General features: G+C 43.6%; 4 protein-coding genes across 9 annotated transcripts in view; 2 read left to right on the top strand and 2 right to left on the bottom strand.

Moving 5' to 3' along the window:
• Positions 1-14,227, bottom strand: part of LOC6545237 (homeodomain-interacting protein kinase 2) — a 39,386-nt gene extending 25,159 nt beyond the window's left edge. Inside the window, exons 1-2 of one of the 3 annotated variants that reach the window (XM_026977516.1) lie at positions 13,968-14,227; positions 8,954-9,521 (exon numbers count right to left, since the gene is read on the bottom strand). In XM_026977516.1, coding sequence (XP_026833317.1) covers positions 8,954-9,230 — 277 coding nt within the window. In that variant the 5' untranslated portion in view covers positions 9,231-9,521; positions 13,968-14,227. Of the gene's footprint in view, positions 1-8,953; positions 9,522-10,920; positions 11,063-13,967 lie in introns of those variants that run through there. The other 2 variants (XM_001970993.3, XM_026977517.1) reach the window with 2 other exon arrangements.
• Positions 14,228-14,267: 40 nt separating this feature from the next.
• LOC6545236 (peptidyl-prolyl cis-trans isomerase-like 1) lies at positions 14,268-15,136 on the top strand. The gene is made up of 2 exons (XM_001970992.3): positions 14,268-14,465; positions 14,556-15,136. The coding sequence occupies exons 1-2, from the start codon at positions 14,383-14,385 to the stop codon at positions 15,001-15,003; spliced, it is 531 nt and encodes a 176-aa protein (XP_001971028.1). The 5' UTR covers positions 14,268-14,382; the 3' UTR covers positions 15,004-15,136.
• Positions 15,096-16,339, bottom strand: LOC6545235 (BLOC-1-related complex subunit 6). 2 transcript variants are annotated; one of them, XM_026977513.1, is made up of 3 exons: positions 15,826-16,339; positions 15,287-15,767; positions 15,096-15,231 (listed from the first exon to the last, which is right to left on the bottom strand). In XM_026977513.1, the coding sequence occupies exons 1-3, from the start codon at positions 16,211-16,213 to the stop codon at positions 15,186-15,188; spliced, it is 915 nt and encodes a 304-aa protein (XP_026833314.1). In that variant the 5' UTR covers positions 16,214-16,339; the 3' UTR covers positions 15,096-15,185. The 2 variants fall into 2 exon arrangements, with proteins under 2 accessions (XP_026833314.1, XP_026833315.1); XM_026977514.1 differs by having other exon boundaries at positions 15,189-15,231; positions 15,283-15,767.
• Positions 16,340-16,565: 226 nt separating this feature from the next.
• LOC6545162 overlaps positions 16,566-26,719 on the top strand; it is a 115,241-nt gene continuing 105,087 nt past the window's right edge. For all 3 annotated transcript variants that reach the window (XM_015158085.2, XM_001970988.3, XM_026977512.1), the window contains exon 1: positions 16,566-17,368. The gene's annotated coding sequence lies outside the window, so the exon portion shown is untranslated. The remainder of the gene's footprint in view (positions 17,369-26,719) is intronic.

The following is a 26,719-nucleotide window of genomic DNA, read 5'->3' as shown; positions in this document are numbered from 1 at the left end:
GTGTTGGGTGGAAACCACCCACAAAAGTCAGAAAAAGGCACAGGAAAAACTTTAATTTGCGCATACAAATGTTTATCTTTAGTTATCAGCATTTCATTCGCACTTGTGTTATCAATCATAAACAGAAACAGTTCTCATAGATAAGCGCCGCCTATAAGCTAGTATATGTATATTACTCTATAAATCTTATTGCATTGCAGCAATCAGACGAAAATAAATATAAATAAGAATTTGAAAGGAAATTAAAACTGCAAATCAGAAGATAGCTAGGTATACTTGAAAAACAGTATTCCCACTGATTTTCTATTTTAATGAACCGTAAAGCCAATGGGCTATTCCTCTCGGCAGACTACAATTAAAATTAAAACAATTGCCCCACTCAGCGAAAATAAGTTAAGTGAAAGGCATGCAATGTCCAAAAAAGAATCGCAAGCCAGGGAATGCAAAGCAAAATAATATTTTCAACCTAATTGCCCAACCAGAAAACGATGAAACGAGAAAAATGAGCACGGCCACCTTTTGCCGCCCCGAAGACGGGCGAATTTCATTTAAAATATTTAAATTTGTGTAATAAGACAAGAACAAAAATATGTACGCGTATGTATATGTGTATGTGCGACGCCTTAAAGGCAAAACAGGCCGAAACAAAAAGAAAAAACAGCTAAGAAAAGGAGACCGACCACAATGTTGCCTAACTGCACTTTGGCTGCAACTTTTTGCTTTTCTTATCTGCATTTTATGGACGAGTTTTACACGGGAATGTTTGCCCTTTTCCCCCGGCTTTCCCCGCTTTCCCCGCTTTTCCGCCTGCACAAATTGCAGAAGGGCTGGTGGAGGAGGGAGGGCCACATTTCTGTCGCATAACTTTGCCGTGTGTTTTTTATGTTTTCCCTCGCTTATTTATGCCTGCCAACATCAACAACGTCGAAAACGTCTTTTTGCATATTCAATATTTTCATTTAGCTGGGTTTCTGCTGGCTCTTCCGTTGAATCGCTTGAAATGCACAATTTAAGATTGAAGGAACTGGGCGTGGTAATTTAAAACAAAAGTAAAACGAAAACAACACAGCGAATTGCCAAGAAAATCGCCTTTAATACATAATGCGCACTGGGAACTTGATACTTTGTTCGCAATTTAAACGCTCCGAAAATGCACGGGCCAAATTTGCTGGAACCTAAAGTTTGCAATTTAAAACACCTTGATCAAACGAATCAATCGAGTCTATGAAGCACATTCATTACATTAAAACGGAATTAATAAATTAAAGTCTGTAGTATAGGTTTTGTGTTTTGACCTTGATGGCTAAACAAATTTGTCTAATCTAAATCTACTTATATCCGCATATCAGCGACCAGAGAACAGAGCTGTGCTTAAAGACAGATGGAGATCCAAAAATTGTATATAAAAACACTAGCTTCGTTGCCTTTTTATTGCCGTCTATTGTGTGGAACGCCCCGGCGCAAACGAATGAAAACAACAACATCAATTAATAATGGCGAGTAAAAACAGTTGGAAACTTGTTTTGGCTTTAAAACACAGCAGAAGGCAAAAAGGTATAGAAATAGCGAACAGCAAAGCAGCAAAATCTCTCATTAGTCATACGATTTCAGCCCCGAAGCAACAACAAGCATCCACACACCTGTAGAAAGCGAAAATGACAATAATAACAGGTAAACTACGGCCAGATAGTTCGATAAGCGAAATAAAACCTAGGAAAAGCTGAGAAAAAGCGGTTGGAGCGCGGGGTGGGGTAGCAATTTCTGGATTTTAGCTGCTAAGCCGACAGACTTTGCAAATTAAGGCCTGACAAACGGCTACAGTGCGCCCCCGGGAAGTGAGTCTGGGAGTGGAGTGGTGAGCTGAAACCGAAAAATGTATCTCCTACATATGGAGCAAAATCTGTGAGGTGAAAGCTCAGCGCAGCGCAGCGCAGCAAATGTCTCATTTCTCCTGCTACAGTTTTCTCCGCAAGTATTCCTGTAGGCACTATTTGAATTTTCATACTTTTCTCGCATTTCCACTTTCCTCCTGCACCCGCTGCCCCCTCCCGCGGTCCCCCCACGTTGTTGTTTATCTATTCCCACAGCGAGGAAAGGATTTTAATAGAAACTTCTCTGCAGGGCGTCCCAGCATGCAAAATGGAATTAGCAAAAAGCGATGAGAAACTGAGGGAAAACTGTGGGGTCTGCATGAAAAGCACACTGCAAGAAAACTCTGAGGTACTGCACAAAGATGACAAATAAACATAATAGAAGAGATTTTCTTTAAGAATGTATCTGATAGATATTGATAATATATTATTTGATATCTGAAACTCAAATACAAAATCTCAAAGTGCGTCTCGAAATGGGGGTAGAGTTCTGCCAGTGTAATTGGGAAACGACCCAATCTGGACAAAACAGGCAAATAGAGGCACGTGTTGCGGTGGTTTTCCTCTCTCCTGTCGTCGCAGGATGAAAATGTATCCGAGCTTTTCTTTTTGTGTGTAAACCAAGTCGCATTTGACGTTGATGTCGGCTTTTTTTTTCTGCAGCCTTTCAACGCCCGCGCACAAGTTTGTTGCCTTTCCCGCTGTTGTTGTTGCTCTTCAATTGACTTTCTATAATTGCGTTTAATGTGTTGTGACGGAGGCAAGACAGCCACCAAGTCCCGCCCCCCAATTAACGCTGCCCCCCGACCGCTGCAACTATATATCCTACATGTATATATAGGATATATATATTCCGCCCTCGCTGAGCTCGTTGTGTAAGTCCGAGAATTCTATTTCTGTGCCCGGTGTTCTCTGCATTTATTTCTGCTTTTCCTTGCACCTATCGCCTTCCCAGCACCTTCCCCCCTGAGAACACCTCCCCTTGATCCATCCTTGGCTTAAGCAGCTTTGATAGTATTAATTTGCTGCTACAGTGGCAACTGGCTTGAAATGTTTTTAAATATTTCAAAAGTACTCCTTGGTTTCTTAACTAGGGTAATCGGTATTACAGATTCCAAACTACTAAGTTGTCATTAGAACGAAATCTGGCACTCAAAGCGAACTTCCACTGTATTTACTTTTAAAGCTACTTTCATTCATCTCATTCTTTGTAAAGTCCCCTCTAATCTGTTTTCCTGCTCTTTGCTTTGCGTAATCCGTCGCAATGTAAATTTGCGTGTAAGTGGGTGGTAGATGGTGGGCGGTGATTTTCCAGGTGTTTCGAGGCGGGTGCCAAAATAAGAGCCGGCATGTGGCGCTCCGAAAAAGTTCGGAGAAATTTCATTAAAATTGATTGATCGAAACAGAAATGGAAAGCGAAATGCGATAGACATTGATACGCCGCGAGTGGATAAGGAGCAATGCTTAATTTGAAATTTCATCCAACACATTCCTTGGATCTTGTCGAATTATTAAGTATTCTATTCCCAGATAGGAGTATAATTTCCCCATTGTCAGACTAAAGAATGGCTTTCATTGGAGCTCAGTGTACAACATTTCGGTGCTGTTTCCCACAATGTTCCCAATGTATCTTTTCGTTCTCGGCTGATTTTTGCTCCCTTTTTCCCGTGTTGATGCAGTTTTTCGTTTAAATAGCAGTGGGAGCGGCAGGGAGGTGCCAGATCTCTGTCCATTAACACTTGTTAACCCAATTTAGTCTCAATTTCCATAGACGACGCACGTATCTGTATCTGTATCTGTATCTGCAACTGTAAATGTATCTGTATCTGTAGCAGTATCTGTATCTCGGGTCTCAGTATATGCTGGAACGTTGTGGAATACAATTCGAGTAAAAGGCCCTGCATTGTCACACGCACAGATACACAGCAAGCAGACAACAGACGGGCAATAAAACAAGTCACGCAGACATTGACAGCCCGCTCTACAATGGCAGCAACCTCAAGGCTTACCGCTCTACAGTTGAAAGGGGGATACACACCGGGGGTCAGCACAATAGCAGTAAGCATGTTTTCATTTAAATAGGTTAAGCAAACAACATGTAGATGTTAGAATGAATGCATCAATAGTCGTAGCACGGATTCCAAAATATCCGAGTCAAACTACTCATTTTGAAACATTTTTAAGCATTTCTATAGACCAACCTACAACCATTCTACATCATAATGGCCGCAGCTGTACAGAGGGAAGCTGAAAAAGTTAAGCTTTTAAACCAACTTGTGTTGGCGAATTTTCTTTATACCGCTTCTTAACGCGTTTATTGTTTTTTCTTGTTTAAGTTTTTTTAACATTTTATGTTGACCTCCATTTGTCGCCGTTCCCCAAAGCTGCAAACTTAAGAGCGGAGACTCCAAACGAGCAGCAGAGAGATGAGAATCGAAGGACGTGGCGCGTAATGGCAAATTAGAGTTGCTCTTTATTGGACCTTTGAGTTATGGTACCCATGGTATTTAATGTGCATAAAGCTATCTATTCTTTGCAATCTATCCCATATCCAAAAGAATGATTCCTCCTGTACGTAGAAGGTATCCTTTAGTCGACTTGCACATCCCCATAATTCTCACTTGTTTTTCGGGGACTGCAAACTCAATTAAAACTGCCAACTGTATGCGCAATGAACGTCTACAGACACGCGAAACAAGTTCTCAGGCTGAAACTGGTCCGATTTCTCAGAGTTGCTGCTGTTTGGTGAAGATCTTTCGGGGCTCAGAGACCCAAGCTCAAAAATCAACGAAAAAGCAACCGAAACTGAGTTGAAATCAATGTATGTACATCCATGAGAAGAAAGAGACGGCTGAAAGCCATCTAACCATGAACGAAAACAGCCTCAGCAACAGTACACAAAGTTCAGATCTCCCCGGGGAATTATCATATTCGAATACATCAAATTGAAACTCACTTAAATCACTTCGTGGGGATCATCAAATCGATTTTTTGGCTTACCTGCAACGGGAGAGAATGAATATGTAATTAAAATATGGCAAATCACCTTTGAATTATCAGTTAATTAAGTGTCTAACAATAAGATCGTGTGGGGGATTGTAATGCAATTACATTTGGGGTATTAAATTGTTATGAAATTACAGTTGAGGTATTGAAAAACTGATATGGATTTTAAACTTGTTTTCATCCATCTGGCCCCGACTAGCTGACCCCATCCACCATACTATAGCAAATATACAGACCACGTATGACAACACCAGAAGTCAAATTTGGTGGCATGTCAGAAATAATTGAGGGAAAAGCTAAGCAAAATAAATACACAACATAAAGATAATTTGGTGCCTGTCCGCCTTTATCCACAGTATCTAGTATCTGGCCTCTCGTTTTTACTGCTGCCTTGCGTTTTGGTTAATTGAAATGTTTGCCATTGACGACTTGAGCTGAGTATCTAAGTATCTGTGCATCTGGCAGATACATACAGTCTACAGTCATCACGGACAGCTGTCATTTTCACGAGTTTCCCTGAGTGGCGGACCCTTTAAGTGCCCGCCCAACCCCAATTTGACCTTCCCGAGTTTTGAGTTGTGAAAAAAAAAATTGTATTTCTGCCATCGATGGCGCGGATCTCGCTCTATCGATCGATAGATCCTTAAGCCCGTAACATATTCACCCCAGAGCCATGACTATATTCATGAATTTGCAGCGGATCGCTGTCGTTGGCTCATTTAACCATTCCGAAACCACATCTGAATTTTGTTTACCCGTTTTCAGTTTTCGTCGTCTTTGCACTTTGAGCCTACGTGATGTCTTGCATGGAAATTTCATTTACATTTCTCGTCCGCATGCCTCTGTGGGTCTGCTTCTCGTCTTTTCCTCACATGTCAACCGAGCAGCAAAATATATTTTCGGTCGGGGCCAAAAATAAAAACTAAATCAACAATAATATCATTGGAAATTACTCAACATTTGCCCAATTTAAATCACAAAATAAACATACAAAATATACTAAAAATACATAATATGCTGAATGCATCAAATTGATAATTGTCACTTTCTATGTACATATAAGCGTAGGTTCATTTTGAAGCTCTGATGGATTTTCAAAGAATCATCCGAGCTGTGAAGCTGGCAAAAACATGAAATATTAATTTTAAACTAAATTGAACTTCTCTCCTCAGCAGAAAGAACGCAGAACGTGTCAGAACAGGCCTGATTGACATGTGAGTTTGCCCTCCCGTTCGCCGTCTCGCTCACCGCCGTATTCCCCTCTCTGTCGCTCTCCGGGCTGGTAGTGCGTGGGCTTGGTAGAATGCCTTTGAAGAAACCTTCGCTGCTTTTGGCTTTATTTTCTGTGTCGCAAAAGGGAACACCGAGAGGCACGCACACACAGACGCCATTAATGTATCACATAACCAAGTAGCAAGTAGCTAGAGGAGCGGAGAAATGAGCCCAGAAGAAAGGAGGAGAAGAAAGGCGGAATAGGGAGAATAGGGAGCCGTCTGAGTTTTAATGAGAGATGCACGCGTGTACCAATTTCCCTTTGGGAATTAATGTTGGACACGTTCGACATGTGGAACCTGTTTGTTTTCGGGAACCCAGACGGTGGAACCTGTTTCCAGATTGCTCTCAGCCCAATCCAGGTAACTTCGAGAACCGGGTGCATCTGGTTTTCCATATACGAATATGGTTTAATTGTGATTACCCCACATTGAGTCATCGCACTCACGATGCCATCTCTAGAGTATAGAATAACGGTGTCAGGCTGCAGCAGAGACAACGGGGCAAAGTGAAAGATTCTCGTTATTAAAGATGGCCCAAAGAAGAAGAGGAGCAGATACGAGCAGTAGACAACGATTTAATAATAAACTGTCTTAAATACTTTGCGGTTTTTTTCGAGATTAGAATACAAATTTGAGAAGATATTTCTAAGGTCCACTACATCTTCATTATAACAGAATTTACGGTTAAAAACGTTACTAACTTAATCTTATTCTAATAAGGGATTTGTGTTTAGTGATGTACGTCTACTTTTAATACTGTAACACTAACGCTCGCCAACCTAATAACTCCTGAAATATAAAGATTTTAAAGCTTCAACATCCTGGAGCAAAAAACAGAGATACCCCTCAGAAAATCAAACGCGGAGAGCAAAGGAGAGCAGACGAGGCGCACCGGTTATGGGCATGTGTTGGTGTGTATCTGTGTGAGCCGGGTGAAATTGCGAAGCAAAAGAACGCCTACACAGGCCGACGGAGAAAGGGGGTAAAAGCGGTTTAGAGAAGAGGCGAAATAGAGGACATAGGAGGCATAGGAGACCTGGAGACCCGGGGAAGACTGGGCTGGGCACACAGCTGCCTAAGCTCCTTTCACCCACTCAAAACCGACGTGATCCGTGGCGAAGTCTTCGGCGGGGTTAGGGCTCAAAGTCGGCTGAAATTATTAGCAACCGGCGGAGATTTATGGGCGAAAGTATACGTACAGCTGGCTATCAGTAATGAAAAGGCAACAAAGTAAGCGGAAACTTTTTGATGCCGCTGATCGACAGGCAGAGAAAAAAAAGAAAGAAATATGTGGAAAACCGCAGAGGAAGTCGAGAATGCTGGGCGAGAAGCTAATTAGGGCAGAATAAAAAGACACGAGAAGAAAGCTGAGCTCAAAGCCACGGAGATTTTCACCTACTTGGTAGGCAAGACTTGAACAAACTTTTATTGCTACTAGGTATTAAAATTAGAGGTAAAAAAAGCAATCTACAATTTTTGCTAGAAATTAATTACAAACGGTTCCAGCCGATAAGATTGTGGAAATAAACAAATAAGTAACCCATGACAGCCAGAAAATCAAGCGCCACTCAAAAAATCAACATGTTGATATCGCAAAAACCGAACATTTTTGGGCTGTGCTTCAGACCAAAACCAGAAATAAAAGCAGCGTATTCTCGTATCAAAAAAGAAAAACAAAAAGTATTATCTCGATTAGTGGGCAGCCAAACAAAACAAGATAAACATTTCGCCGAAGAGAGTAGCCGAAAATATGGAGGAAAAATAAAATAATACAGCAAATTCCAGCCACGCCGATGACGACAACAAGCAAACTGGCGAACCAGGCGAACCAGGCGAATGGGGAGCGCAAACAACAACTGGAATATTTTTATAAGTCGCAATAAGCGAAAAATACATAAAGCGAAGGAAATGCTGAAAATACAGTCGAGCGAAGAGGCGGTTGGTGCCGCTCAAAAGCAAAAACTTAGATTGGGAGACAATTGGGGTGGTAATTGCGTCCGCTGGAATTTTCAATGAGCTCGGGGAAAAGGAGATATCAAACAATAACTCATACTATTTCGCAGAGCAGATAATGCGAGTGCGAATGAAGCCAGGCAGTCAGTCGAGCAGCGAAGACATCATCTCAAATTGTAAAGGGATTATGGCAGGGAAATTTCCTCAAGCGCCGAGACAGACATGTTCGAGCATGCAGCGTAATCGCGGATAGCGTGGAAAATCCAACGAATCCATCCGAGGTGCAGAACAAAGTCTGGGGAATGTCCACAAGCCCAAAAGTACAAAACGGAGACAAACCACCATGCGAATTATCGCCTCCTTGCCCTGTCTCCCCACCAAAAAAAGAAGAAAAAAGTTGCCATGGCGTCTATTGTGATAATCAACAATAAAAAGGGGGGCGCGGGGGGGAATCGGGCGATAAGAGTGTTCAGAAGAGGCAGAAATATGGCACGGCAACCAATAATAATAAATATTGCGCCTAGTATTACTAAACAACAACAGGGCGCGTGTGTGATAACGATAACTCAAGCAAATCGAGCGATTGTCACAATAATCGATGAGTGCTATCACTACGGCAAGGGGCAATCAACCGGACGAAATTAAAAGAGGAGGCAAATAACCCATGATTCAAGCTGCCAAGCTAAGCGAAAGCGGATCGGATAACTTATTTACCCGAATGCGGTTTACTCTGAATGGCTTATCGGTGCCCTTCAAATGTGATCGATATCGAATTCAAATAGACAATTATAGGGGCGGGTTTTGAAGGCCTAGTAAAAATCTGTAGTACCTATGGCTAAGAAGACTCACCTGTTTGACGTTTTCGCTTGCTGGATGCTGCTGCAGCTGCTGATGTGGTTGATGTGGATGTTGCAGGTTGCCTTAGAGTGTGTTGTTGTTGCTGGTGCTGTTGTTGTTCCTGGTGACGCGTCCCGTCCGCAGCTGCCGTTACCGTTTGATCGCCGTAGAAGGACGTCGCCCTGACTGATAGACCCGCTCCTAATCCCGGACAGAATCCGGATCCCCCGCCCCCGGCAACGGCGTAGTCAACGAAATCGGACGCTTTTGGAAGGTAGGACGTTTTCATTGGCGCATGCTATCCCGCTCGACGTGGTCGGCTGTCTCCCTCGCACTCAGTTGGCTGGCATTGGGGTTTTGGTTTTCGGGTTTACGGATTTTAGTTCCGGCTGCTTACAAAACTATGTTTGTACAAAACGTGGCGAATCACTGGCGAATTTCGAGTGACCCCGTTTGAAATTTCCAAGTGAATTCAATATTTTAAGACTTTCTGAGTAAAATAATTTACGAATAGGATGTATTTACAAGCATATACTTTTTTCAAGATACAATTACAATTTATGCCAAATTAAAAGAGAATCTGCAAGTAGAGGGGAAAAACACTATATTAGTATGGTCGAATAAAATTCGGCAAAAATCACGTTCCAAAAATATCATATCATCAACCTCGCACACCTGCCCCGCATTCATATATTTTTATTTTAATTCGCTTTTGAAACTTTCCATTCACATAATTTGTCCAAAAACACACATACACACCCATTATTGTTCACAAATATTGACAGGGGAGACTGACTAGCGAAAAATTAGCATAACTACTCTGAAGAACTTAGTTAATGGGCCTGTTTGTACCCCTTTGAAGGGTTGGTAACTACTTGAGTGTTGCATGCAGAACTAGCTTATCCAGGGTCTACTGTAGTTGTTTTGATATTTATTCCGCTTTTAAACTACGCAAAAAGCGGCGTGAGAGAGACCAAACTATAAAAACAAGGCAAACACATTTCGGGTGTCGAAAATGAGAACCACAAAAGAACGAAAAAAAAACAAACAACAATAAAAACATTTCAGAGATTACGCACTTGGCCCCGCACACAAACAACACGTACACTCGCGCACTTTTGGCCCACACAGATACACACCACGAAACCCTTTTCTACGCACTTTGCCTGCTGAAAATTCAGCGAAGCCCCTGAAATTAAACCTAATTGGCAACTTTCGTTGCCAAACCCGAAGAGCAAATCCACCAAAAACAACAACAAATTAAAGCAAACACAAGCCGGTTCCAAAGTTATTAATGGATTGCTCAGCGAGTGGAAAACGGAGAGGGCGAGTGCTGAATGGATTCTTCTTCTGCAGCTGCCGAGCAAATGTATCCTACGGATACCCAGAGGACACTTCCGCTACGGACATCTACTGCATGGTGTAGGAGCACCCGAATCAAAAATATCATTTCAAATACCAGTAATTGGAACCAAACTTCGTAGCTGCCTCTAACAAGGTTCTTGTGGCACTCAGCCCAACTCACCCACAATACCCAACCTAGTGAGTCGATTAGTAACTTGATGAATTCACAACTATCATCAGTAAAGATAGGCAGTGAATACATTTGAGATGTGACTTTGGGAAACATAATATCCTGGCCACGATTTACACGCACTCTCTAACTAACGTCTAAAACTCGGCCCTTGCTTAACAACGTCGGCGGGAGGAAATCCAAAACCGGGCTAAAACAAGTTTCTGGCAGTGCTTGCTTTTGCCGCTGTTATTGTCCATCATCTCATTTTGGGTGTAGCCAAAATTAATATTTATGCACGTTGATTTGTTTGCGGGAAAATTGCAAAACATAAAAGGTTTTCTTTCGTAATATTTCACCGCACCGCACCGCACTCACACACACACTGGCACACACACAAGCAGAGTTCACAAAACACCTGCCAGCGAGTCCGGTGTTTATTTATGCATCTTAATTTGTTTTGCACCTTTTCGCAGCAGCTTCGCCACTCATATGTATATGCAGATATATATCTTGGCTTTCTGTAGCTGCCACTTCCTCGACGGCTGTAGCTGTATCTTCTGTGGCTGCAACGTCCGCTCGCGAAGCCGTTTGTGGAGACTCTGAATCGAAGAATTGAGGCACCGAAACTTTGTTGCCACAGAGCCGAAAAAGAGAGCGGCCTTTCGCCGCCGCTCTTTCTCCGCTCCGGATTCTTCCAGGCGCCTGCGCAAGCCCGGTCTCCTCTCTTCCACTTCCTGCCGCCCCTCTCCCCTTTCCCCTTTCTCTTTTCTCCCCGCCCAATCTGCGACTTTTAGGGCTCTGCCCGGGGGACGAATCGCGAAATTATTTTTGCTTACTTTCGCTGTGGTTGTTGTTTTGGTTTTTCCTTCATTTGCTACCCTACAATGTCCTGGGTCGCACCAATCTATGGTAAACTAACCCAGAGTTATGGGTTTAGATTACCATTCTCTATAGTACAGTGTACAGTCCCTAGACTAGTCAAGTCATTAAGTCGTTTCAATAAGCAGAAATGGGATTTATCTTTATAAATTTATACCACAAGCAAGTCCATATCCTATGTTCCACAGTGTGCAATGGTTATAATCCCAGTAAGGGGAATTCCCTCGTCGGATAGCTGACTCATGGCTTGATTGCTTACGTGGATGTCCCTCATCGAGCGCCATCTAAAAGTGTGAGAGCTCCATTTGACACGTAAGGATTTGCGTCGGCAGCAGAAACCCGAAGAAAGGGGCGGAGAAAGCGCAAGAGGGAGGCCAAGAACCGGCAAAAGGGGCACCTTGCGAAATAGTTTTTTTTAGTTTTTCGTTGAGGTGGGTCGAGATGGGGTTGGGATGGGATGTGCGAATGGGCCAAAGTGGTTTCGTTGGGGGAACCCGCCGGGCAAAAAGAGGCGCAGAGGAAAACTTGCGTCGTGGGCAGACTTAATTACACACATATAGAACAAGATGGAAATGGCTGCGTGGATGGAACACACTTTTAGCCGCGCCAAGGAACTGCTATAGTTTCGTAGCAGAAAGGTAAAAGGGGTGCACTCTGCTTTCCCTGCAAAGGATCAAAAGAAAGCATATGGCTTCCAGCGGGAAGAACTGAAAAATTTGATTTTAGGGGAAATAAGGAATACCGAACCATTCTTAGAAAACATAGACTTTGAAAGCGAAACCCAACAAAAGGCACACGTTACTGGTGAAATTCCGAGTACTCTTATGAAAATAAGCCAAAGAATTCGATGCATGCCATTTTCTTCTGCCACTGAAGTCAAGAGTGGCTAAAACTCAAACATAATATCCCAGTTTTTGGTCATCTTTTCGTTAGTTAAGCCACATTGTACTGTGTCGTTAAATCTGGAATGAACTTTCGGGATTCATTTAGCGCAGCAGGATGCGAGCTTGACAAGTCTGTGGCCGCGGGGTTCCCCGCAGAAGACTCGATTAGTAGCAGCTTGAACGGGTTGGGCTCTGCCTTTGGTGGCGAGGTCAGCAGTCCGCATCCCTCTTCTTTCCTGCAGCGACAACGCCACAATTCAATCAGCATATGGTTGGCAGCCTGGGCATCAATTACGGGCCAATAAAGCTAGTTCTCCACTGGCCCCCCCCACCACCTAATCTCATTTTCCAACAGCTGTTGGGGGGCGGAGACCTGTGGGAGGGACAGCTAGCATATGGAAGCTCGGGGTTTTCATTTTTTCGCCCTGTAAGCTTTAATTGACAGCTGCCAAAGTGGGCGAGTGGGGTGGAGGGAGCTACGGTTACGCCGGGAAAACCCACAAAACCCACAAGGCAGTAAGCCTCCCCCCTCCCCGGCCAACGACTCGTTAAAGTTGTGCAACAATTTCCCTTTAAATGATTTACATAGGAAACCCATGGGGAAATGCAGAGGGAGAGGCAGGACTCTCTCGGTCCCTCTCTGTCTCTCTCTTTCGGTATCCTTGAATGGAGGAAAAGAGAAGGAGTGGAGAGAGCAACCGGCGGCGGTTTCTTTGATGAATCGACAAACGCTGATTATGATGACGCAGCGTCACAGGAGGACAACCGAGTGGCAGAAGAGAGAGCGAGAGAGAGAGAGGAAAAGAGAAGGATAAATAGGAGGAGGGATAAGGCAGTTATTTCCATTTCCGCCAGCCAGTTATCGTGCCTCTTTTGTTTTGATAAACGCCAAAAGAGTTGGCAATAAATCCCAAACAATACAAATTGCCCGAGGGAAGGGGATAAAAGTCCCAGAAGTGGACAAATTATTCAACCTACTGAGACTTATTTTGTTGTAGAAGCTTCTAGAGTAACACACTTCATGGAGAAGGAAAGACTTTTATATATAAATTTAGTGCAAACAAAATTCTACTCATTATTCCCAGATTAAAAATGATTTTATCTCTTAAAATATGTAAACTCCCTTTATCAATGAAATTGGAAAAGGGCCAATAAGCATGTATATTCTATAGTTTCGATCAACACTGTTGCTTAAATGAAAAACATACCGCTTGCGGGCTTATTGTTTGCGATTGTGAATTTAGTCGCTTTAGCTAGGGAATTCAAACACAATAATCCTTAATTAACGAGCGAAAGAGAGGGCAATACCAGCACCCGCATTTGAGAAAAACAATGGAAAAACCGAGTTTTCCCATGTGGAAACCGCCCCAGGAGAGAAAGAGAACAGTCCGCTGCACGGAACGCCCTGTAAATAAATTGTTGCTAACAAAAGGCGACCGAAAAACCCGACAACAGCAACAATTCCATGGCGAAAACAAGTTAAAAATGCAATTGAATGTTGTTACGCTCTTTGTTTTTCTCTCCCTCTCTTTCCCACACGCACACACACACAATCACCATACTAGTGCGCTACTTTGAGTTCATCGTTTTCAATTCATTTTCGAGAGTTTCTCTTCTCTCTTTGCTCTGCTTCTTCTTCTCTGCGCTCAGCAAACACAACACAGCAACAAAAAAAAACACGCTCCCAAACACATACACATGTACTCGCAGGCAAGGGAAAAGGCTTTTCGTTTCATATTTCTCTTACTTTTTAGCTTCATTTACGATTATACGTGGAAAGTGCTGTGGAAATTTGATTATAAAAACACACTCGCCATGATTCCGATCCTCTTTAACTTTTCCGCGTTGTCTCACTCACGTACACGCATTCTCTTATTTTCTGTCTCTTTTTCTCGCGAGCCCGACGAAAAACTCCGTCCGCTAAATATTCTCCACGATTTACCTCGTCGAATTTTGAAATGTAACTAAATGGAAAATACCTTTGCGTGTGCTCACAAAAACCCTAATAAATACCATGGGGCGTTTTTAAAATACCAGAAGTATACCGCAGCAGTGCAGGGTTGTCAGGCAGCAAGATGCCAGTTTACACAAGCTGGTCACACTGACTCCGCCGGTTTTAATTATTTTACTGAATACTCGCTAATTTAACAATAAATATAATAATGCTGTCCCTAAGCGAACCCAGCAATAATGGAGGCATTCCCGACAAGGCCTGGCAGCCGCATTTCGTGACCTTGGAAACGAGGTGAGTCTGGAACTACAGTACCCGCTCGCTAAACACCGATAAACAACTGAGGATTGCGAATTTGTTTACCACTTAATTTGCATCCCGCAGCATGGGAGAAATCACCGTGGAGCTGTACTGGAAGCACGCGCCCAACACGTGCCGCAACTTCGCTGAGCTCTCGCGAAGGGGCTACTACAACAACGTGGTGTTCCACCGGATCATCAGGGACTTCATGATCCAGGGCGGCGATCCCACGGGCACTGGCCGCGGCGGAGCCTCCATCTACGGGTCCGAGTTCGGGGACGAGCTGCACGGCGATCTGAGGCACACGGGCGCGGGCATACTCTCGATGGCCAACTCCGGGCCGGACACCAATGGGTCGCAGTTCTTTATCACCCTGGCGCCCACGCAGTGGCTGGATGGCAAGCACACGATCTTCGGCAGGGTGTACACAGGCATGGAGGTGGTGAAGCGGATCGGCATGGTGGAGACCGACAAGAACGATCGCCCCGTGGATCCCCTACGGATCATCAAGGCCAAGGTGGAGAAGCTGTGAGGCCTGGCGGCGGATTTTGTAGAGGAACTGCTAGAATAGGTACAATTGACTAAGCGAACGGTAGCTTTCCATGCGAAAGGGTTACTAGTTAGTTACTATAACACTGATTAAATGTATTTACGGAATGACTAGAGAGAGAGGATCTTTTTGATTGATTGATCACAGGATGACATAAGCCTATTTTACATGGTGCTGTCCAACATATCCACCAGCCGCTTGATCTGTCTTCTGCGGAGAGAAAGCCCATTACAACTGGGACATCGGATTGGAATGGCCCACTTACATGCGCTGACCCACTTGTTCTGTGGATTTCATAGACTTGGTGATTTCCTCCGCCTTGGCCAGCAATTGGTACTGGCACTTGATGTTCGCATCCAAGGTGTCGGTCAGCTTGTTCACGGCGTTGCGGTGCACCTCCACGTTGTCCGCCGTTATGGAGGAGATGGAGTGCAGCAGGTTGCCCAGGTTCTCCATCAGATTGTCCACCGAGCTGGCCAGGTACTGGGCTTCCAGTTCGATGTCGCTCAAGACGCTGCCGTCCACTTCGGGAATGTTGCGCGACTGAAGGAACCTCCGCGTGAGCAGACCGTTGCCGGAAGTGGCTGCTGAACTGATGGGACCCATGGAGTTGAGGGGCGTAGTGTGCTCCGAGGAGTAGTCCGAGGCGGGCGCTCGTTCGCGCAGCTTGGCTTCCAGATCGTGGGCCACAAAGTGGCGCATTCCATCGGAGTCGCTGGTTTCACCCTCTAGTTCGTAGGGCACACCTGCAAATCGGAAGATGCTTAATTCAGTAAGGAACTCTGGATGTGGTGGTGACCATACTGCTCTCTGCCTTCAGTCTGGGCCTCTCGATGTCCCCGGAACTGCCCTTGGAGTTGCTGTTCGAGTTGCTGTTGTCCTCCTCCTCCAAGGGATCCTCTTCCTCGTCGGGATCCTCGCCAGAATCCAGGTTAAGGTATCTCTCGCCGTTGGGTCTGATCTTCGAGCTTCCGGAAATGGCAGGGTGGCCAGTGGCCGTGGGCGTGAGATCCTGGAGCACGTGCTCCGGCACCGCTCCCGGATACTGGGCCAGAAACGGAATTTCCGTGTAGGAGGAGGCGGGCGTGGCTCCAGATCCGGAGTTCCTAGCTGCCCCCTCCACTGGGCCACTCTCCTCGGCCACATATCCGTAGCGTGGGCGGATGGGTATGTCCTGGTGGCGGTGCGACATCCTAGACTACTCTTAGCAAAGTTCGATTGAATCACAGGAGCTTCAGGCAGCGAAAAAAATTCAAGTCACTTTTCGCTGAGTTCCCAATGAAAACCAAAACAAAGTATTTATCGGTATATACCAGGTGTCGATAACTTCTGCATATCGAGCGACTTTGAATTAGGCCCTGTTCAGGCTGAAGTCCAATTTTTCCGTCATCGAGTCCTGGGATGACACAAGGCAACTAGATGGGAGTAGGCTTCATTTGGTGAACCCATGTAAACACTTCGTTTTAGTGGGACACCAGATTTTTATTCATATTTTTAGCTATGTACGATAGTATGAGATTTTTGAATCCACAAGAAATGGTCACACTGCAGATCGCACTATCGAATCATCGATAGACCGATAAGCCTGCCCGACAAATCGAAGGCAGTCGTGTTTATAATTTGCGGCACCGAGGTTTGCGGCGCGCGTTGGTAAACCTAAAACAAAAGTAGTTACGGTAAACAAGTAAATGTGCAGCGTTCTAATTTAATTGCGCTATGAATGTGTAAAAGCACACCTGCACAAGGCTGCAATAAAAGCCACCTTTGATTTTTGTTTATATGTTCGGGATTTCATCGTATTCATCGTATTCCGCGTCTTAATGTGTTTAATTGTTAATGCTCGTACGCAAAGTGAATTGCCAGCAACTGAGGGGCTAAAAAGTGCCAAAAAGAGCCAGAATCAAAAAAAAGAAGCGGCTAAAGAGGAATAAGCGAAAAGGAAGCAACGGAAACGGTGTTTTGCTCTCTTTCTCCTCTCTCATCCTCGCCATGTGTGTGCGTGTGCAAGTGTGTGTGTTGGCGTCGCTAAAAAGTGCATGTGAATATTAGGCAGATTTAAGAAAGGCTACGCAAGGTAAAATAAAAATCAATGCACAAAATAGGAAAATTGGTGACAAACAATTCATAAGTGGCTTACATGAAGTAAGGTTTTTATGTGAAAAACCAAAATCGACTGCAGTGCGTGCACTTGTGTGTATGTGCCGCTGCATATGTGTATGTGTGCAGTGTGGAAATAAAGCGAAAGAAAAAAAAAACAGTTTTTGCAGCCGGGGTACAAATTCCAATTGGAATCTGAAGGAGCACCAAATCCCATTCGACGCATGCGTGGCTGCCAAAAAAAAAGCAAGTAAGTTTAATTGTTGATATTAAATAACACGGAAAATGCATTTAAATATTATTATAGGTGTACAAAAAGTAAAAATGAAATATTTTTGCCTTCTCTGTTGTCTATGTGTTCGTATGTATGTGTGTACGTGCTCTCCTCTATTTTGTTCTCGACTTCTTGTTCTTTTCTTCTTAGCCAGTTACTCTTATTCTTTGTCTTTCTTCTCAGGCCGTTCTGCTTCTTTCTTTTAACTGCAATTTGTGCAGTCAGCAAGTGTGAGAGCGAGAATGAGACAGCGATCGTTTGTTTCTTTTCCACCCACCCACTTCTTCCCCTCCTCCGCCAGCACCCATCTTCGCTTTATTGTATTGGTGCTTTTCCTATCCATATCTACCGTTATGTTTCGATTGCGATTTCGTAATAACTGCGATAATATTTGCTCTCTCCCTCTTCTTCTCTTTCGCCTTTCCACTCTCTTCACTTTTAGGTTTGTGTGAGTGTAACTGTGCATTTGTATTGTTGTTGTTTTTATTACTGCGCGTGGGTTGATTTTTATTTATCAATCGTTTATTTTGCCATCGATAAAGTGCAAAGAAAAATTGGATTGATATGTGGACTAGAAAAGCATGTGATAAAGTAAGAGAAGAGAATACCCTTGTTTATTTGCTTCTATTAATATGATTACTAATTATAATATAACATATTTGTAAATTTTATTTACCTTTTATATTCTCTGACAAGTGAGTTGCTCGAAAGTCAAAGAACCCAACTTCTGGATCCTCGTTTTGTTAAGTATTTCCCTACTTCGCACTTTAAATTCCATTCCATTTTCAATAAACAAATGTTGTCGCAGTCTTGTTGTTTATTTACATCACATCGAAGAGAGATTTTCCAATTTTTAGAGGCGACACTTGAACACGGTTTTCACTGGCCTTTTCCCACAAGCATTTCCTCGTCGAGCACTTGAATGAAAATGTTGTTTTTATTTATTGATTTCCATATTGCATTCATCTCGCGTTTTTCCGCTCGCCGCTCGCCCACTCGATGACCCGCTGACCCAGCGGGAAATGGAAAACCGTTTAATGGTGCCCTCTTCCTAGATTTCCCACCCACCCCTCTCGTGAGTTTTCCCCATTTTCCTCGGGGCGGGGTTAAGGCGATGCCTTGGAGCAGATTAAACGCGCGTCCTAATGCGATTTGCATTCGTCTTTCCCCCGGTTTTCCATCGTTTTTCCAGCACATCGTGCCTGGTTTGGGGTCAGCGACTGGGGAATCTAATTGAGGAAATTCATATTATTTTCCACTCGCGCACCGCCTGCTCTTTCATTTTCATTTTGCCCAGCTTAACCCCAAAGTGTTTTGGCTTTAACGCTCACGTGCCGAGTCTCTTTGGGCCAAAAAGTCTTGAAGTACCAATATGCCAAAATCCCATCTCATGTGCGTGGCCAATTTTGGCCAGGCCTTGTCGGTCTCTAAGCCATGTTTCTTCCTTCTCCTCGATAAGCGTGTTAATGGCTCATTAGCAGTGGGACGGTTTAGGTCACTTAGGAGCCAAATTGCCTAACCGAAGACTCAAAACGACGAGTTTTCAGGCCCAAATCTCTCCCACACTCTTAGCGGCTCTTAAATGGCGAGAAAGTAATCGGGAAATAAATACAAATCATCTAGAGGGAAGTTGAAAATTATGGAATTCATCAAGGAAACCAACAATCAATCCCAAAGAATGATTGTCAATATCTAATCTCCTAATGTTCGATTTCGATTAACACAATTGGGTATATTCCACTTTCCTCTAACTGTTTTCCTGAACTTTTTTGTAAGCCAAATTAAGGTCAGGAAAATTCTTTTAACTCTTGTTCTCTAAAAGTGAAAAACTCGGCATACAAACTTTTGCCTGATCATCTCTACACTTATTGGGCTTTGTTTTCTCATTTGGGAACTAATTTGGGTAGGAAACTTCAAAGGTGTACTTGAGTTTGTGATCATTTTGGGTTCCTTACTTCATTATAGCTGTAAGTTATTGGAAAGAAGTATGGAATAAATGTTTTTGCTTTTCTCTGTTCCTCGAAGAAATGTAGTTCTATGACCAATATCAACATATTGTAACTGACATTTTATTCACACCCACTTTTAATATGAGCATAACTTTGGTGGCACGCTTTCGATATTTATCTCGCCCTCATTTCTGATGCTTGCCACTGCACACCCTTCTTGGAATTCATCCCCTGCTTTTGAAGGTATTATACATATCTGTTATACTGGTTCTCGTTCACCCCCGACTTTGAGTTTCCCCTCGATGTAAGCGCTCTTCATTCTGCCTCGCCAGTTTAATTACAGCATTCCTGATCATTGATTCACTTGCTTGGCTGAACAACTTTTACATGATCTCATCTGGATTTCTCCACCCCAAATCCCCCTTTTATTAACCGTTTTGTATATATGGTCGAATTCATTCCGCGCTGAATACACTATTTCACAATAAATTGCACAATTTATTGCGGAAATCTTTCAGGGAGCTCTTCATCTGTTTTTCCCTAAGTGAGCTCACTTTGCTTTGCCATTTCGCAAGCGCCTGTCGAAGATCCGTAAACATTTCATCTCCCAACAACTGGGGTTCTTCTAGTATTTTGTATATTGTTTGTTGCTTGTTCCACTTATTCCGCCAATATGGATTGACCTCCTTTTGATTTGCTTACAGCCAGCGGAAAATGAAGGGTTAAGGGAGGAGGGTCAGGGGGAGGTGCAGTGGATGGCTGTGTTTTTCGTGGAAGGTGTAAAATGAAAAGCGAACCGTTTACCTGGTAGTTTTATGCTTTAGCTGTTGCCTTGCTTTGGTTTTTCCTATTGGGAAATAGTTTTTCGTGGCCACGTAAATAGATTTTGAAGGCATGCTTTGGAGAAATTCAATCGCAAACCAACTGATCGTACACTATATGTTGTATTCCGCACCTGTTTGATTTTGTTTTGATTGCGTTCGATAAATGAATGTGTAACTGATTGACGTGAATCATTTGAATCAGCAGGGTCTTTCCAATTTGTTGCTCAACTTGGGATGAGCATCATTTCCCCTTTCCCTTTTCCCAGCGCGCAACTTTTCCTTTTTTCTGTAGTTTTGGTGTCCAAATATTGACCTCGCTCCGTCGTCTTCTGCCTTCTCCTTTTTAGTTTTCCCGAAAATATCTTTTTCAGCTAACGATGTCCGCATTGTTTGCAGCTCATTAATTTTCCAAAGGTTTTTCTCTAAATTTTCCCCAGCTCTTTGATTTGTTATCTGCATTTCCGCATCGAGTTTGTGTTTCTCTGCTCAGCTTCTTTTGACGCACACGAACATGCAACTGTTTGTTGCATGTCTTATCTGGAGGCGGGTTAGCAAAGGCACGCCTACAAATTATGTCAAACTATCTGTAAACGAAAATCTCATTTGGCCACTGTGTCAGCTGCTGAAGTCAATCACCAGCCGGTCGCTAATTAATTTCCATCTTTTCCAGCAGCAAGCGAACCTGAACCTCTTCGTATTCGTATTGTTCGGAAGGCTAATTTGTTGGTATCAGCTTTGATTATTTTGCATTTAAAAATATTAACCTTGAATTTGGTAGACAAACACACCAAATTTATTCAGCAAATTCATTGGGAACCGGTTCGCATGTTGTTGTTTAAATAGTTTCGCATTTTTCAGCGTTGCTCGATGGAGAATCAGAGGTGTGTCTCGGGGGGAGGTGTCCTCAGATCTCGTTTGACTTATTCACTAAGCGGTTTAGGATTCTCTTCGCCCCGTCTCTTTTACAATTTGAAGCCATTAGGCTATAAAGCGATTATAAAGTGGAATCGAGACTAAAAACTAGGTATTAAAATCTTTTAAGTTAAGAAGTCTATATTTAGGTGTGATTTGTCATGACTTTACGGCTTAAGTAGTGATAAAATGAACCATAATAAATGGGTTATAAATATTCTTACCAAAGAAGCTTTTAAAATCCCAATTGCATTCATGCATTGAACGATGTTTGCAACTAAATCATTTGGGACATGAAAGATAAAGCGCAATTAAAAGTTCGGTAGCCAAACTCCTGACCACCTTATAATTGAGGTGATTAACTTGGCAGGAATGCCACAGTCGCAAAAGTATCTGGGATGTACGCAAAGCATTCTGAATTGGTGCCAAGTCCAGATCGACAATTTGGAGTCTAGCTATTTTCGGTATTTTGCTTGCATCTTTGTGATTCTTGAATTAGGCACGGCCGCTAAGATGCTGGGATGCATCCACCAGAAGAAGATACATTTCAAAGGCGCGCTGCAACTGCGGTGCGTGTCTATAAATACGAACCGAAGCCATTCCATCATGACTAGAAAACAACTCTATGAATAGATCGTATGAAGAAGCGCCTCGAAATGATGAAGCGCTCGAGGAATTTTTATTATCAGCTTTGGAAGTGGCAGAGTAACTTGTAGATCTTTCTTCTCCGCCAGAATTAATTGTGCACTCTTGGGCCTTCTTCTCTCGCTCCGCTTCTTCGATTCTCCGATTCTCCGACTTTAATGAACCACAGAGCGATAAGCGAGGAGTAGTTGATGGGGGAATTCTACAGGGGTATGGGGTTCGGTGATATAAATAGTGCTCAAAACATGTGCGACATGCAATGGAAACACTGGCGAATTGTGGAGCGTCGATCTTCCTTTGCCTGTTGCCATTCCCGAAGTCGAGGATTTGATTTACAGCAATTTCCTTTTTGACAGCTCGAAATTTTCCTCATGTCGGCGGGGCAGATGATCAAGGAAAATAGGGGGTCTGGAAGAATGGCTGTCAAAGTTCTCAGCTGGAATGCATCTGATGGGGCCTGAAATTAAAGCAAACTGTGTGTGGATGGATCGGAATCACGCGTTTATGGGGGGAGTCGTAATCGGGGATCGAAGGGCAAAGTTCATTGTTACACTGTGATTTATGGTTAGTCCAAAGCGGGAATATGTTTATGGTCTCAATAAAAGATTACAAAATGCAGTTTCAGAGATGCAGCTTAGACAATAAAATCTTTTAATGAATGATAAACAAAAAATGCACCTCAGGACCTACATACTCAGCCACTTCAATCTTCGCTTGGTATTTATGATCATCTCAACGCCTCCGAATATATGGGTATCAATGAAATAGCTCTTAGAGCGATTGACTGACCGAGTTTGGATGTTTACATCCAAATGCACTTTCTGCCGGTACTCTTAATTACCCGGCGAGCAATTAATAACCTAAAACCTGTGAACCGAAACCGACGCCAAACGCCACGGGCAACAAATGAACAGAGAAAACAGCTCGAAAAGGCCGCCGCCAAATGAGAAAAGTAAAAGTCCCACACTGACCTTTGCAGGAGGAAGAAAATTTGGTCGGAAAATTTCCGAAATTCCCACACACAAGCTCAGGCTTTTGCAGGCTTTTGAGCACACCCGAAGATCTCTTTGATTTTGCATTTTTTTGCTGGCTGTCAACTGAAGAATTTTCGTTTATTTTCGGCTTGATTGTGGCTCAAGCGAAAGTCGTCGCTAGTCGACGGTCGGTTTTCCTTGCTACCATTTTCAGTTTTTGTGATTTAATGCACGGCTTTTCCTCTCCGCCCCGCCTCGTCCATCACCACTCTTCTCGCGATTTTCCTGTGGACTAGCGGAGATCGCGATTTGCATATCGCAATGCCTGATCGGCCATGGCAAATAAAAATTTATGCAATTAAGCAAATCGGATGGCGGATAACGAAATGAACCAGCGATCCTTTAGCCTGCTCCCCAAACGGGTGCCAACCGCCTCCGCCTCCTCCTCCGATCCCATCCAATCCGATCCGATCCTCCCCTGCTCACACTGCCAGCTCCTCCCACCCAGCTTGACTTCCTCCTGCTCATGTGTGGCGTCGGGTGGAGAGTGTGCTCATCGGAAATCGCGCTTGCTGAGCATTCGATGAATGTGCTACAGTTTCGGGCTTGGAGATGGTCGCGTGACACGAGAGGCACATATTCCCAGCCTAAAGCTTATAAAAGATTCAGAGCTATTGAAAGGGAATGTTTGAGTTCGAATTGGTGATCGTATATTTATGATAATAATATGCTTCATCTAGATGCTCTCCCATCTCTGACTAATGGCATCAGTGGGGCCCTGTTCACCGCTAACCGCTAACCGCTTTGGAACCGCCGCCGGATTTCAGGAGGGCGTTACGCTTCGTCGGGCGATAGTCATCGCAAGGAGATCGCTAGGCTCATAAATTAAATTGGCGAGCTCTTTAGTCTTGGGTGGGGGAGCCTTGAGCTGGAGCCTTCCGCGGCATTTGTCATGTGAGGTAAGGAGTGTGTGTGGATTGGAATGGCCGCGCCCACACACATGAGCAGTCGCAGTGCTGGTTACTGGGTACTGGGAAAGGTAACACGGTGTCCATCAATTCTTCACTTCACTTCAGTTGAGTTCAGTTCACTTTCATTTGAATTTTGCAGGCGACTTGATTTCGCCGCAGCCCGCACTTGGTGGGTGTTTCTCTTAGTGGGGCACATTTTGGAGCGGATTTATTTATACTTTTATTTTGGGGCCTGTTAATTTGCCTGCGCGGCCATGTGAAAGTTTGCTGCATGCCGCAAATTGCACAGACGTGCGAATGTGGCTCTAGGAAGGGGTGTCTATCCGAGTTGCCTTGGCCGGCTGGTCACCTGTCCCTCGGTTCCACGTTCATATTTCATGGCGCTCGAGGAGCCCCAGGGCAGGACAATGAGTCTTCGGTCCATTCGCAGTCCATAAATCCAGCAAATGAGGCAGTCCATCTTGTTTTGGTCAAGAGCCGTGCTTTTGGCCTAGCTCGGATAGTGCTAAGCCGAGATAATGGCCAGCTTTCAGTGCTTGTCTGGTTCGATTTAGCTGAAAAGTAAATTGAAAATTGCTGATGGGTCGTAATAGGGGCGAACAGAAACGAGATGATTGGAGTGGTTGAGTGGGAGGGCTGTAAAGGGCCGTTAAGCCCATTACAGAATGTAGAATAAAGTGGTTCATCGACTTGTGTCTAACAGGCTAATTTAGCTATCCTGAGACTCAATTCAATTACTCGCCTCAAACTGACTTTCTTCCCGACTTACGATGTTGTTATTCGCGGTATAGGATAGAAACGACATTGAGTTAGGTAATAAAATTAGTTTATGACTATTAAATAACAAGTTGCATACCTCGCAACCTTTCTGGACTTTATCAAAATGTTTTCTCATAATTTTCCCAAGTAACCCAAGGCGAGCATAAATCTCCCCATGGCTCCAAAGGCCCAACCCAACTGAAACCGAAGCAGTAAACCTCCACTTAACCTCCATTTCCCATTCCCATTCGGTATTCGGTACTCGCAGACCCCACAGAAACATGAGCATAAATTGAGCTTTTGCTAAACATTCGCAAAACGTATTAGGACTGACAAATGTTGACAATTGACGAATTGACGCGCGGGGCAGGGAAATGAAATCCGTCAGAGGCTCAACAAGCGGTTTTGGCCCGGTCTTGTCGCTGGTTTTCCCTCCATGCGGTTTCCTCACCTCTGGCAAATTGGTTTGGCTGCCATTTCGGTGACATTAATTTACAGTCGGCCAATTGCGATGAAGAAAAAAGAGAACAGCGACAAAACTCATTAAAGAAACACTTTGGCGATAAGCAGGGGAACCTACGAAACCTAAAAACCTTTAAAAAAGAACCAAGAAAAGAACTTACGAAGCTGAAAGGCGCACAGTTTATTACCGATTTTTGGCAGTTTTCGTTTGCTCAGAAATTACTTGGCCCAGTAAACAAAAAATAAATGAGAAATTACTTCGCATGTAACGCGATCTGCGGATCTCAACCCGAGATCAATTGGCACAATCAGATGGGATCATAAATTCGCAGGGAAATAATGTTTTTATTGGTTCATGCAAGAAAAGAAAGTTAATCGAGAAAAGAAGGATGCATTCAAAATGCTGTTTAACATACTCTATACTATTTTAATAAATTCCTAAAAATATTTGCTTTTTAATATAAATTCATAAGGATTTGAAGCATTGCAGTCTTAAGACTTATTAGATGCAATTTTAAGGGGTAATAAAGTGCAATTCTTAAAAAGTAGCATTCCATTCATTTGAACCAAAGCTCCTTTGTTTAAAAATCGGAGGGAAGATAAGCTGCTGCGCACGCACACTCGTACAAAAGTGGGCATTATGCAATGATCCTCTGAGCATTTTTTTAGTTTTTTGCATTTTTCTGACCACCGAGGGAAATGAGGTGAATGCCTTCTTAGCAGGCGACAAGCACAACAAAAACCAACACACTGAGATGCGGAGAAACTGCGAAACTGAGGAATTGAGCAACTGAGAAGAGGAAGTCCATAAGCCAAGCGAAATCGATATTTTTCAGGGACGCTCCGCACGTCCCCCTTGCGCAAAGCCAGCCCCCAACTCCTCCCCATTTCCTTGCATTCTTATGCTCTTTCCTTCGTTTTCTTCTTGTGCATGTGCACTTCGAAAAACACTCGATTATTGCTGTGAAAATAATACGTATAATATTTATTGACAAAAAGTAGTGAAACAATATGCAACATCACAGCAACATCATTATTATTCATTTATATGAAGTGAGTAATACATTTGATCGAGTTCTTATGGCACACATATTTCTTTTACTGTGTATTCTGCTGTTTTCAATGTGGTTTTAACAATTTCGTGCTCATTCAGAGAGGGTGACGTTTAGAAGGGGGAGGGGAGTGGTGAGTGGCGAGTGGCTGAGGGGCAGGAGCAATCCAGGGTATGACTAGTTTCGAACTGGGTGGTGACTCATCCACAGAACATTTGCCCCAACTCGCAGTTCTCTTTGCACTCGTATCTGAGTATTTGTATCTGCACTCGAGTGTGTGGAGCTGTTTTAGTTCGTATCTTGTGGTTTCGGTGGTGCCGCCTTAACCGCTGACACACGTGAAGCCACATCAATCCATCAGCCGACTTCTGCACTTAAACGTGTCGCATTGGTTTGGCCCATTCTCTGGTATTCTTGGATATTCTTGGAGAACGGATGGAATCTAAGTGGTAGTTATTTGTAATTATAGGCGTGCTCAAATGAAATGTTCATTTTATTTCAATAGTGGTTGAAAACCCACATAATAAACATTTTAATAAGTCCTAGTGTCAGATTACTAAAAGAGCAGTAAATATTTAACAGCATTTGAATTCCTAAACTCACAAGCAACTACTGCACTCTAGCACCAACTCAAGTTTACTTTCACATTTGCAGGCTGTCCCCATCGCAGTTGCAATTCTCGACGCGCAAGAACATAAACCTGCTGCAAGTTATCGCCCCATCTTTCACTCGTTCTTGGACTTTTCCCCTTTCCCCAGACCAAATCCAAAGCCAAAGCC

The sequence above is a fragment of the Drosophila erecta genome, unplaced genomic scaffold (genome assembly GCF_003286155.1).
Source record: "Drosophila erecta strain 14021-0224.00,06,07 unplaced genomic scaffold, DereRS2 tig00000021-arrow-pilon, whole genome shotgun sequence".
Classification (NCBI taxonomy): domain Eukaryota; kingdom Metazoa; phylum Arthropoda; class Insecta; order Diptera; family Drosophilidae; genus Drosophila; species Drosophila erecta.
This window is presented reverse-complemented; position numbering and strand designations above follow the sequence as displayed.

What these genes read in the sequence shown, in the direction of transcription:
- LOC6545236 (XM_001970992.3), top strand. Translation starts at nt 14,383, where the DNA reads ATGCTGTCCCTAAGCGAACCCAGCAATAATGGAGGCATTCCCGACAAG. An exon ending in TTCGTGACCTTGGAAACGAG is followed by an intron (nt 14,466 to 14,555) that starts GTGAGTCTGGAA and finishes TGCATCCCGCAG; the next exon opens with CATGGGAGAAATCACCGTGG.
- LOC6545235 (XM_026977513.1), bottom strand. Translation starts at nt 16,213, where the DNA reads ATGTCGCACCGCCACCAGGACATACCCATCCGCCCACGCTACGGATAT. An exon ending in CAGACTGAAGGCAGAGAGCA is followed by an intron (nt 15,768 to 15,825) that starts GTATGGTCACCA and finishes TCCGATTTGCAG; the next exon opens with GTGTGCCCTACGAACTAGAG. An exon ending in GAACAAGTGGGTCAGCGCAT is followed by an intron (nt 15,232 to 15,286) that starts GTAAGTGGGCCA and finishes TTCTCTCCGCAG; the next exon opens with AAGACAGATCAAGCGGCTGG.